A 12,978-nucleotide genomic window follows, 5' to 3' on the forward strand; every position below is an offset into this window, starting at 1 on the left:
GCTTGACTGGTCTTTGAAAATAATGATGCATTATGTCGGCCATAGAGAAGTTACGACAAATAATCAGTACACGGATTGTTTATTTACGCTTGTTTATTTTATTAATTAAACACCAGTGTTATTTTAATCAAGAACTGTTCATTTAATTCAATAATTTATTGGTTTACATATTGAAAATAAACAAATTAAAATAAAGCAAAAAAAACAACGTGGCATAATTACAAGTAGCTGTGGGATTAAATTCAGATAGCTGTCAAATTATTTAAAAAAATGGTTATGGTGCTGCAAACGTTGGTGCTGATCTAAAACATAACACTTCAAAATGACTGTAGACCTGAGACACTAAATAACACCAAGGTTATGTGTGTATTTTACATAGTGTGGTTCTTCTTGTGAAATGGAGAGGTTAGTTTTGCATATTGGCCAAAATCTGAATACTGAAAAAAATTCCATGCAAACTATTTGCATACATCGAGAACACATGTGATGTGTGTGAAGAGCAAGTGAATTTCTTCTCAACATATATACAGCTTATATAATGCCTTAACAATATTTTATGTGCATATTTAAATATTATTATGTGTACTGTATGGCAGAGTCAGTTCGTTTATTGCAAATCCCACTCTCTGTCTCTCTGTGCTTGCCTAGTATTAAAGTTACACACTTATTTGATTGAGTCCATGAATGTTTATTGCAAAGTGAATGTAATGATTCAGAATAAATGCATGTGTGGGAGCAACCCAGCTATTAGTGCATTTCCAAAAAATCAAAGGTTTTGTACTGTCATTAAATTTCTTTCTTTCTCTTTCTTTCTTTCTTTCTTTCTTTCTTTCTTTCTTTCTTTCTTTCTTTCTTTCTGCAGCAAAACAGTGCGATTCTATTATTGCATTCTATTATACAGAATAACACTAACAATTTTATACTCATTATAATACTCATTATACAACATACAGTAAAATATAAAATAATATTTCTCTTAGGCATCTACATTATTCAATGTTAACACTTTAATTAAATTATTGTTTGTTAACCCTGCAGTGCAAAATTCTATAAACTGGGTAAAAACTGATTTTGTTCAATGTTTAAAAATTAAAAGGTTTAACTTCACAAATGAATTATTGATAAATAATATTAGTACAATAAAAAAATGCCCCTATGACAGGGTGATCAGATGACAAGATGTTACAGATTAAGCTGTATAAGCACGTTAAACAACTGTAAATTTTTAGTTACAGCTGCAGTTCAGGGCAGCTCTGATAAAACTGCTCATCATGGATCATATGTCTGTATCATACCTCCAGTGACTGTACAAACTCCCTGTAACAAAAAATGTAGAAAGCTGTCATGTGTCAATATATTTAACACATAAAAATTAATAACAGAATGTATTGCTTATTTTCAAATTTAAATTAAGCAGCTGAATTGTAAATTTGCATTAGGTAATACACTATACTTGCTACGGATGTTATGTTGTTATGTATTATGTTTTTTTCCAGCTGTGTGTATTCAAACATTTTTCAGGAGGTGATATTACCTTATTATATCAGGCAAACGAGAATCTCTATAGAGCTGATTGTGTACATATCCAAGTGATGCCTCAAATGGTATCAACTTCACTCGTTTCTCAGAGTTCTGGGCATTTTTTGCTATTCTGTACAACTAAACAAGAAAATATTATTTCAAACAAAAATGTATGAAAAGTTTTTAAACTTAGTTACAAGTTACACACAAACCTCTTGGGCCACTGCAAAGGGTGCTAATGGGTCGTCTTCAGCATGAAGAATCATAACGGGGGTTCTGATTTTTTCCAAACTATCAAAAAAACAGAAACACAGCATAAAAGAAATAAAAATGAAAGTGTACAATTTACATAGGCTACTATTACAATCAAATTTCTTAAATTATCTTATTAGTTGAATTATCCTAATATTTTGTTAGTAAAATAATGATCTGTTGTCACATACTTCTCATGAGTTGGAAAGTTCCAAATGTTGTTTTTTAATGGATTGAAAAGAAAGTACTGAATGTATGGGAACCTCCAATAAAACTGGATAAAGAGGAAAAAGAAGAGCATAAATGAGATTTACAAGACGATTGTATACAACACACAATAATGATCATGTGTAGTTTGTTCTTGTAAATATACATTTATATAAAGGTCGTTTTTATTAAAAATGCATTAGAGAAAAGATGCATCGAATCACGACCCTCTGAATTCATAATACTTATATCATACATATGAAAATGATTATCCAAATACTATGATCCTACAATCTACATGTTCCTTCAATCAAAAATAGAATAAAAAAAAAACAGCAGACTGAAGACTACTTCACTTCCAGAACCAGGAATTTTTTTTTTTCGGAATCTAGTAGCCCTAGTTTATGCAGCTGGCCACAAAACATTACTTACCCAAGTAAAGGGGTGTGGAAGTTTTCCCGCATTAGCTCCTATTACATTAGAAAATGCTCCCTCAAGTATTATTCCATCAAAATTTTTTCCTGAGAAGACATTTACAGTTATAAATAGGGCATAAATTTTAAGAAATTTACGTTGTACAGTTTAACAATATTTCTTTCTTTATGCCATTCCAGCATCTATGGCTATATTCATGACGAGAACCAGTTAATCCATAAACAAGTTTATTCACATAAGTAAATTCAGACATAAGTTGGGGAGGGACAATTTGGCATGTCCAATTTGCCTAACTTGCAACCTTCTTGCTGTGAGGCAACAGTGCTACCACCTGAGCCACTGTGCCCCCTCACAATATTTCACTACAGGTTGTATCCTGTGTATAACTGTATGTGACAAATACACAAATTGGGTTAATATTGTATTATTATTAATGGCACAAAATAACAACCCAGTAACACATATATGGTCTGGAAGAGAAATCAGTAAATTATTACCTTGCTCAAGTAATTTCACTGCAGTGTTTGTTGAAACACTATTAAAAAGAGAAACATAGTTCAGTTACAGGTTTTATAAATTTTTCTAATGCATTTGTTGTTAACACAGGGAATGAATAAAAATATTATACACACCCAGTACCAAGTGAGTGACCCCAAACACAGACCAGACTGTTTCCGCTGCGTGCCTTAACCCAGTTGTACAAGTGTATGGTATCTGTAGTCAGACCAGCCTCTGTGGGTTCACCGGTAGAATCCCCAAAACCTACGTTTTATTATTTTAGTTGAAAAAATATTGAAAATAAAGACATTAAGGTCAAGTCTGAAATGTGGTCCAGTCATTGTATTGTATACACTGAAGGGACAAAATTTCAACCCACCTCTGTAATCTAATACTAGGACGTGATATCCAGCATTACTCAAGATCTGTATGGTCAAGATATTTCCAGGCATTAGCATATTTATGCTTAAAATTAATTGTTCACCATAAAAACAACTGATAAAGTGATAAAATCACCAAAGTTGCTTACATGGGCAACTCCAATTCGATGAGGAGGGAAAGCTCTGTTTATTGAAGGTAAACAAATAAAAACAAACAGTCATCAAATAGTCATGTTAAATGGGAACAAATCATAAAACACTCTGCAACATATTTAAACAGTACAATTCACAAAACAGTGATGTATTAGCAAAATCAATGTGGTAAACTTCATTGGGACCCAACTGAACAATGACATTGGATTCAACAGTGAAGCAAAGCGACTGAATGCCCCTCCCAGTATTTACTAAGGCAAAGTGTAATGCAGTGTTAAGTTAAATAAATAGTCAATGACCACTTATCACAGAAAACCTGAGCAAAGGTTAATTAGCCACTCAAATGCATTAATACAGATCTTTCAAAAAAATAAAGAATAAAAATCAAAATATTAATGTGCTCTCTTATGTTTTATAATATTAAGATATTTAAAACTTGGTTTCCTGCCTGTTGCCTGCATTGCCATGGAGGTAAATAAAAACGGGTGATCCATCTCCCAGAGCTTTCTCATACCAGCGTAGATCTTTCCCCTGTGACTCCTTCCATTTATGTTTAGGTACTGTAAACCTGGAAGATGTTGTAATGCAAGGACATTGTAAAAGAAGGAAAACATAATATGTTAATGAAAAACCTTAACAGTTTTGCGATTACATTTAAAGTTGAGTGTGTGTGTGTGTGTGTGTTTGTGTGTGTGTACCTGGTAATTATCACGTTGTGGGGACCAATTGTCCCCACAAAGATAGGAATACCAGTTATTTTGTGACCTTGTGGGGACATTTTGATGTCCCCATGAGGAAACAAGCTTATAAATCTAACAAAATTATGTTTCTTGAAAATGTGAGGTAGGAGAAGGGTTTCTGTGATGATTGGGGTTAGGGAATGGGGTAGGTAAGGGGAATAGAATATACAGTTTGTATAGTATAAAATGCATTACGTCTATGGAATGTCCCCACAAAACATGGAAACCAGAATGTGTGTGTGTATGTGGGTGTTTCAAAACTAACCACACGCCCACTCTCACCCCTGCCTCAGGTTCTAGGTAGAAATTTATAGTATAATTGAGACCTACATCTGAAGGTCGGCTGAGGTCAACAGAAGCTGGAAAAATACACATTTAAAATTATGAAACATCACAAGACTATGAGAAATTTTCTTTATAACACACCAATATTCATTTGGAATAGAAAGGTTGTGTTATACCAGTGAAGAATTGCAGAAGAAATGGTATTGTCAGGATGCAGAGTGCAAGAATTACAACTTTAGTCCACACCGAACCCTGTGATCTATGGTGAAGAAGAACAAGAACAGAAACTGGGTATAAATATAGGAAAGCAAACTAAAAGCTACACATTTTCGTAGTCCAATGCCAAGTAAACTTAATTCGCTAACAACTGGACTTCTCATTGTCAATGTGTAATAAAGGAAGGCTATTGTTTAAAGGAACAGTATGTAAGAAATTTATATCAATTAATCATAAAATTGCCCTGATATGTCACTAGACATTAAGAAATCATTTTAATTTTAAATACTTATATCACTCACAACAGTGGTCTGGTCAGGATATTGTCCTTTAAAAAGTGGAGTTGCAGCCCTCAACTGATGTTTATGTTGTCATGTTGTGCATTGGCCACCAGTTGTGTGATTGCAGTACCAGTTTTGGCCACAATCCTACATACTGTTCCTTTAAGTATAGGCCTACTTTCCGTTCCCAATGAGAATTATGTAGCATTGCAACCACCAAGCAATCATTTCTGTAACAATATCTACTTGATATGTTAATGAAGTATTATTTTTATTTACTCAAATTTATAACACTTATTTTTCAGTTCTTCATTTTCAGTTCTGACACCTTTATCTGTTTACATCCAACGACATTTAGTCTTATGCTTATTGCATCACTGTTTCATATAGTGCTTGTTATTGTTGTCATTATCTTTATATGAGAGTAAAGTCCACTGCTGTGCAAGTAAGCCAGCCAGTCGCAGTTTTAATAAATGCTGGTGAAACCAGTCGCGTAGCCTATCAGATTCTTATGCGCGCCTACTGTATTGTTTACGGCAATTTAGGCACCCCGCTTTTAAAGCTTATCTCACTTTATCTGTTAACTTGACATAAGGGTGTATCATGTCTTGCGCCACGAATGTCAATTTGTTTAATGTTAATGTTAGAAATAAGTCATTACTCCACCTATCTACAATTTTTTTTCTATTAATTATAAATTCAGTTTTTAACACAAGTTTCACGGGTGAAATAACAATACAGCTTGAAAAGCGCGCGTGCCTAGAAATGACCGTAAACAACACATTAGGTGCGCCATGAAAAGTATATATCGCGGTTGGCTTGACAGATCGTGTTTTAAAAAGAAGACTGTGTTTTTTCAAACTGCGGCTGACCAAAGTAAAATAACATATTCTTAATTTGTGCAACAAATGTTACCTTGACTGCACATTTGAGTCCTTATGACGACCAGCGCGCTGCGGTTTTTCTGCAGATGTAACTTTGCTTTCAGTTTGATTAACTCTTCTCTTCATTTTGAGGATAGTGAACACTCCCACTGCGGTTTAGCAAGAGAAGACTCTCTACCTCTAAACAACCTGGCAACAATGTTACAAACTGTGTAACTCACGTACGCGGATGGGTGTAAAAGTTTAAAGGGCATGGACTTTTAGTCATGCATCTTAACATTAGGCAAAAACAGGGTTTCCTCCAAGTTTTGGGTTGTCACTTTGGCGTGTTTTGAATGTGCATAGCTTATATATTAAATAAAGCATAGTGAAAGCAATCTAAAAATATTTACAAAGAAAAATTTAATAAATATAATATATAAACTGAATATAAGAAATATGCTGGTAAGCTTTTATTATATATTTCGAGCTCCAAAATGACGCCACTTCCTGCTGTTGACGTCGACGAGGAAATAAACCATCATGTAGTTTTTTCTGTCGGTCACACAACTGAGGATTGCTGTTAGAAGAACATTGCACATTCCCCAAGGAAGTGTTATTAGCCCTATTCTATTTAATATTATGATCAATGATTTATTTGAAAAAGGAGGCGAAGGTTTGTTGTATGCAGATGATGCTGTTGTATGGAAAAAGGGGCGTAATGTCCCATTTATTGTCGGAAGGTTACAAAAAGAAATTACAGTGCTAGAACAATGGGGAATAGATTGGGGATTTAAATTTTCTTTATCAAAATCTAAGGTAATGTTTTTCACCAGAAAGAAGGTACCAGATAACCACAAAATAATGCTATACAATCAACCACTTGAAAGAGTGAATACGTTTAAATATCTTGGAATCTTTATGGATGAAAGACTTACATGGAAACATCATATAATGCATATTGAATCTAAATGTAAAAAAGTTTTAAACCTTATGAGGATGATTTCTGGGCAACAATGGGGAGCAGACAAACAGTCACTTATGTATATATATAGAGCATTAATCAGATCAGCCATAGACTATGGATGCATAGTATATAGTTCTGCATGTACAACAGCTATTAGGAAACTTGATAGAATACAGTTTAAAGGTTTAAGGATTGCTTTAGGAGCGATCAAAACAACTCCTACATGTGCTCTATTAGTAGAAGCTGAAGAAACTCCACTTAAAATGAGATATGATCAATTGTCTTTAACATACTGGGTGAGACTTAAAGGGAGCATAAATAACCCTGCCTTATCAGTTCTAAATGAATGTTGGGAATACCTATCAAAGGGGTCTGGTTTTGGATGGCATGTTAAAAATACAGCAGAAAAATATGGAATTCGACATTTTAATTTTAGTCCTGCACTTGTGATGAGTCCAGTTCCTCCATGGATGCTACCTATACCATCCATTGATATAGAATTGTTGAATGAAAAAGCAGATCAGCCTAATGTAAAAAGCCTTGTAGAATGCAGCCAAAGACATCTTATATCTAAATATTATGGTTTTGTTAAAATATTTACAGATGGGTCAAAAGATCTGAGAAATGGTCATTGTGGAATTGGGATATATATTCCTATGTTTAATAAAAAATATGGCTATAGATTGAACAATTTTTTATCAATTTATTCTATAGAATTAGTTGGAATAATAACTGCTTTGAGATGGATTGAAGAGATCAAACCTATTCGATCTGTCATTTGTACTGATTCCTTAGCAGTATTGATCAGTTTAGAAACTGCAAATTCAATTAGAGAGGATTTGATATTAGAGGCAAGACATATTTTATTGAGTATAAAGAACCTTGGAATTTTAGTTCAGTTTTGTTGGGTTCCAGCACATGTTGGGTTAAAAGGAAATGAAATGGCTGACAAAATTGCGAAGAAAATGTTAGAAAAAGAAAATATAGAAATAAATATTTCAATTGGGAAAGGTGAAGCCAAAGCTAAAATAAAATCAGAAATGCTTCTAAAATGGCAAAATGAATGGAAGGTAGAATACAATGCAAGGCATTACCATACAATTCAGGAAAATGTGTGGAAGAAAAGAATAACATTAGGTCTTAACAGAAGGGAAGAAGTGGTTTATAGTAGACTAAGATTGGGTCATACAGGTCTTAATGGCACACTCAGGATAATAGGGAAGAATAACGGTCTATGTACTGAATGTCAAGTTATGGAAAATGTAGATCATGTTTTGTTTAATTGCAGGAAGTACACAGAATATAGACAACAATGGAAAGAGAGAGAGGCTGAAAGTGGCATAGAAAACACCCTTAAGGAAGAAGGAATGAAGAGTGATAAGATCAAATCCCCATTTATCTTTTTGAGTGAGTCAGGTTTAATTAAGAGGATCTAGGATCCCTAATTGTTTTTTTTTTTTTTGTTTTTTTTGATAGTCTGATTATAGTCTGTTAAGTCCCTTTGCACACTCCTGTACAGTAGGTGGCGGTATGCACCAATGAGATGTGATTCGCCAATAAAGCAAAGAAGAAGAAGAAGAACATTGCACGTTTAAACAGCTTATTGCTCTTCATGTGTTAGGTTGTATATTATAAGCCCAAAGAAATTATAGGTACGTGCTTGCGCGCTAATTTTATAAAGACTTTTGAGACACTGGACTCCAGACGGTCCTGATGCTTTCTAGCCTAACATTTAACATTCAACTATTGGCAAGATGTTGATATTTGTCTTGGACTGTTATGGTCACCAGCTATATATGTAAAGAAGAATCTTATGGACCTTGAATTCATAGTCATTTGCATTGAGCTGGACTGCATTAAATATCCTTATTAACACAATAAATATCCTTATTTAAAACGTTATAAATTATAATTTATTAATGTTTAGTGTTAAATTAATGGAATTATTATATATTATTATACAAAAACAGTAAAAGGCACGTAGGGATTTGCCAATAGGTTAACACCTAAAAATAATCCAATAAAATAATGTAAAATGCATTGTTTATTTGCAAATGTAAATTAAGCAGCTGTAATATAAATTTCGTCTTCAGCATGAAGAATCATAAGGGGGGTTCTGATTTCTTTCAAACTATCAAAAAAGCAGCATATAAGGAACAAAATAAAAAAACTCTGTATTTCTGGATCTGCGTTTATGTATTTAACATATCTCTGAACATACTATTAAAATCATTTTTTTTTTATTTATCTTAATTAGTTGAATTATCTTAATGTTTTTCTTAGTGACATAATGATCTGTACTTGTCATCAGATGGGAAGATCAAAATGTTTTTCTTTCTCTGAATGTATGAGAACTTTAAATAAAACTAAAAAAAGAAGGGCATAAGTGAAACGTATATCTACAAGATGATTGTTTACAACACATACTGATCTTAAAATATGAATTTACTTAAATATTTGAAGAAGTAAAAGGATAAAATTTCAAGTGAATTTTACTTTATCCATCATATCCCAATTATAAAATTTTCTTGTTATATTTCATTCAATCCATTATTGACTAGTTTTTAAAATCCTTAATACAATAAAATGAACAATAAAATGAACACACTGTCCTCAGTATTTCTAGATGCCTCCTTTTAAAACTGCTGAACTGTAAAATGTGAAAGCTGCTAAAACTTACTTTGTCACACCTAACAAAAATAAGTTTTATAAACTAAATGTTCTCACTTTAAGTGAAAAATTTAAGGTAAAAAAACATTTTGGTGTAACTTAAATTGGTAACACCTAAAATATTTAAATATTTTCAACTTAAATGTTTAACTTAAAATAAGAAGATTTAATTTGAAATAAACCTCAAATTTTTAGGTGTTACCAACTAAAGTCATTTTATAAGTTAATCCAACTTTTTACAATGCATTAACACATTGTTCCCCAAATAGAGACTGTAGCAGATCAACCAAAGTCTGTACAGTTCGTGTTGTAGGATGGGAAAACATTGACCAGTTCCAAGTCTCCATCTGAGATTGTAACAGAGATGCAACAGTGGAGAGAAGCATCCCTCAATGCTTTTCTAAGCGGATTTAAAAGAGGAACTATATTGTATGGCGGAACAGCACTTTTGGGAGTACTTCGACTCGGCGCAGTAACACCCTCCCTCTACCATAATGAGAGGGAGAAGGGGAGCGGATTTTTCAGGCGAGTTGATGTACTCCCAAAAGTGCTGTTCCGCCATACAATATAGTTCCTCTTTTAAATCCGCTTAGAAAAGCGCTACGTTTTATTTTGTACCACCAAACTTGCTCGTATAACTACCCGTCTTAAATAGGAAAAACGTTGATGTGTTTGGTCACTTCTAACTTTATCTCTGTTTGATACCATTGAATGAATGGGGCTAAGCTAAATGCTATCGAAGTGTCGCAGCACGCCCCAGCGCTTACGTGCACGCACTATGATGATAGAGGGATGTATCAACTCTTCTTAGTTAAAGAGTAACTAAACCCCTGGTCAGAGCCTGACTCCACCCACTGCAATATTTGAAAAATGCAAGAAAAGTGGGCAGATCCCAACGGAGATAGAGGGGACGAACTAAGTGTGTGGTGAGATCGTAACAAGGGCGTGGTGAGCTTGAACCTGCTTACGTCACGAGTCATTTCTTGGACCCAACATCCAATAGGAAAATTCAACTGCAGTAGCCACCGTTCAACCTGAAGAGGGCAGCACTCAGACGTTTTTACATCATATATTGTAGTTTTGAAACACTTTATATCCAAATGTCAAAAAACTTACTAAAATCAATGCACAGCACTAATAAAGCATCATTCTTACAGATCATTAACTAAAAAAAGTTGGTTTAGGGTTTAGTTACTCTTTAAGGTAATAACATATTTTAATATTGAAAATGAGTAGACTATTCCTTTAAGCCAGTAGGGGGAGCCAAATAGGTGCAAAACCACTTGTTTAAGTGTTCCTCAGTAATGTTATTCACACTGATGCAAAATGGTATAATATTTACTTAAAATATTTATTAACATAACGTAATATTAACTGCCTACTGTTTTATATTCTGTCTGTGTGCTGGATGAATAAAAAATGTCACCCTGTTACAGAACACCCAGTCATATCAAAGATTAAAGTGAAGAGTTAGAAGAATGGTTACCAGAGTTAGATGATGGCAAAATAAAAGGTGGACAGCAGAAGTTGAAAGATGGAACGGCTGATACGAAAAAAGTCACAAAGAGGGTCGCCAAACCAAAGAGCCAAAACCTACTAAGGCTAAAAAGGAGAAGCTTAGTACAGAGCGACAACCTGAGGAGACCGATGTACCAAAGCCAACATCACAGCAGCACATGACAGTTAAAGAAGAGGTATGTTATTCATTTTTGTGCCAGGTTTTCCATGCCAACAACAGTTTGTCTGACTTTCATGCCGCTTTCATTATGAGATGTTTAATACATAATTAAAGCAACACCTGCCCATGTCATTAAAATGTGCCTAGCAGTATTGTCTGTTTCTCCTCAAACTTGAGAAGTAAGTGCATGCTGGCATTAAAGCAAAAGAGAGATATATCAGGCCCAGCTGCTTCAAAGAATTTGTCTATTTCGCACACACACAAATCACATACTGGATTTCAACCTCTTGCTTTGCTTTGCAAACAGGCGCTATCTTTACTAATCGACTGCAGATTTGAATATTATAAATATATATTCTCGACTTAACTAATCTTAAAACTACACTTTGTGACCAAGAAATTGTAATATTTAAAAACGGCGATTCCGTCCATTGAGTTATTATGAGATTCAAAACAGCCGAAAGTGTTACCTGTCATTCTGACCTTCAAGTCCGTGGCGGAAGAAAGTAGTTCCCAAACAAAGAGGCCTTTAAAATAACTCTATTGTTGTTTTCTAGTTTTTGTTTTTCAAACAGGTGCCATCAAACTGTTGTATAAAAGCAATATCGCTCTCGGAGTCGTGTGATATAGCTCTATTGAAAGTGCTTGAATCTATTTAATGCAAGAAGTTTTCTGAAAAAATCCATATTTTTCACTGTGTATTGTAAGATAATATCATAAAAATTCTAGACTTTTTAAGCACACGTGCTACACTGTTCGCTTCAAATGCTGATATCTTCTTTATGCGAATGTTGATTCATAACAAAATGCTTTTTTGCATAGTTGTGTTTGACACATGAAAACGTCCCGGGTTACGTATGTAACTGTTGTTCTCTGAGAAGGGAACGAGACGCTGCGTCTCCCTTCCTGCAGCCTGTAACACCGTCTTTGGCAATATTTCAGATAGCAATATACTTTCTGGCTCTCACTTAAAATTTATTATTTTTAAAAATAGATTATTTTTCTGTACATGCAGGGATAGGAAGTGAAAAGTTCATCCTTTCTTTTTGTTTTTGTATTGGCCATCCTCTATTGCTCCGTTCTGTGGTCCAGTCTTTGGAATAATATTCATGTCTGTTGCTTACATTCCTCATATTTTTTCCAATTATGATTTCATTGTTATTGAGGAACATGATATGTTGAATATTAAGACTAAACTTTTTCCCCATTTCTTTCCATTTCCATTTTAAAATCTCATGTCCTGGATTGGCATGAAAGTGTTGAGGCTGATTGTGTTTGAAATATGACACTTAACCATAGACCATAACCTTAATAATGGCGATTCAAAATGCAACCATTTTTTGGATCCATTTAAAGTTTTTGGTGAAAATTTGTGCTTAATTTATTTCATTAAAACTCTCTTTTGGTCTGTTTATATGTTTGTGATACACATACATATGTTGTATGTTGTCTGATGATATGTGCGTTGTGTGTGTGTTTTTTTTTGGGCAGTTATAAGGTTATGTGTCCTATATATTTATAACCTCCTGGTCACCTGGCTACACCTTTTCTTATGTTTCCTCTCAATGTATAACACGATTAAAGAATAGGATTAGCTCAACTAATCGAATCAGTGTAAAAGGAAAAGTTGGATATTTGTTTGACATTTCCCTCATCTAGAGTAAAACTTAAAATGCGATGAGCGTTGCATGAGAAAGCCCCAGTAAACAGTCGCCTTGGGGGGGGGATGCCAAACTAGGAAAATATAATTTTCATCATATTTCTGGCTGCATTAATTCACATCTTGATCAGGCCATTAGCTGTTGAGCCGTATACAGGGGGTTGCTTGCTGC

The 12,978-nt window shown here is 34.0% G+C and overlaps 1 protein-coding gene across 2 annotated transcripts in view; it reads right to left on the minus strand.

Annotated features, from left to right (window-relative positions):
• Positions 1–60: 60 nt before the first annotated feature.
• Positions 61–12,978, minus strand: part of LOC135787170 (lysophosphatidylserine lipase ABHD12-like) — a 48,909-nt gene continuing 35,991 nt past the window's right edge. Inside the window, exons 1-13 of one of the 2 annotated variants that reach the window (XM_065296970.2) lie at positions 5,884–6,065; positions 4,648–4,730; positions 4,452–4,545; positions 3,895–4,014; positions 3,443–3,476; positions 3,293–3,338; positions 3,048–3,177; positions 2,913–2,950; positions 2,413–2,501; positions 1,965–2,047; positions 1,734–1,812; positions 1,535–1,659; positions 61–1,317 (exon numbers count right to left, since the gene is read on the minus strand). In XM_065296970.2, coding sequence (XP_065153042.1) covers positions 1,290–1,317; positions 1,535–1,659; positions 1,734–1,812; positions 1,965–2,047; positions 2,413–2,501; positions 2,913–2,950; positions 3,048–3,177; positions 3,293–3,338; positions 3,443–3,476; positions 3,895–4,014; positions 4,452–4,545; positions 4,648–4,730; positions 5,884–5,978 — 1,044 coding nt within the window. In that variant the 5' untranslated portion in view covers positions 5,979–6,065 and the 3' untranslated portion in view covers positions 61–1,289. Of the gene's footprint in view, positions 1,318–1,534; positions 1,660–1,733; positions 1,813–1,964; positions 2,048–2,412; positions 2,502–2,912; positions 2,951–3,047; positions 3,178–3,292; positions 3,339–3,442; positions 3,477–3,894; positions 4,015–4,451; positions 4,546–4,647; positions 4,731–5,883; positions 6,066–12,978 lie in introns of those variants that run through there. The other variant, XM_065296969.2, reaches the window with a different exon arrangement.

This window comes from Paramisgurnus dabryanus, chromosome 20 (assembly GCF_030506205.2).
Source record: "Paramisgurnus dabryanus chromosome 20, PD_genome_1.1, whole genome shotgun sequence".
NCBI classification, from domain to species: Eukaryota; Metazoa; Chordata; class Actinopteri; order Cypriniformes; family Cobitidae; genus Paramisgurnus; species Paramisgurnus dabryanus.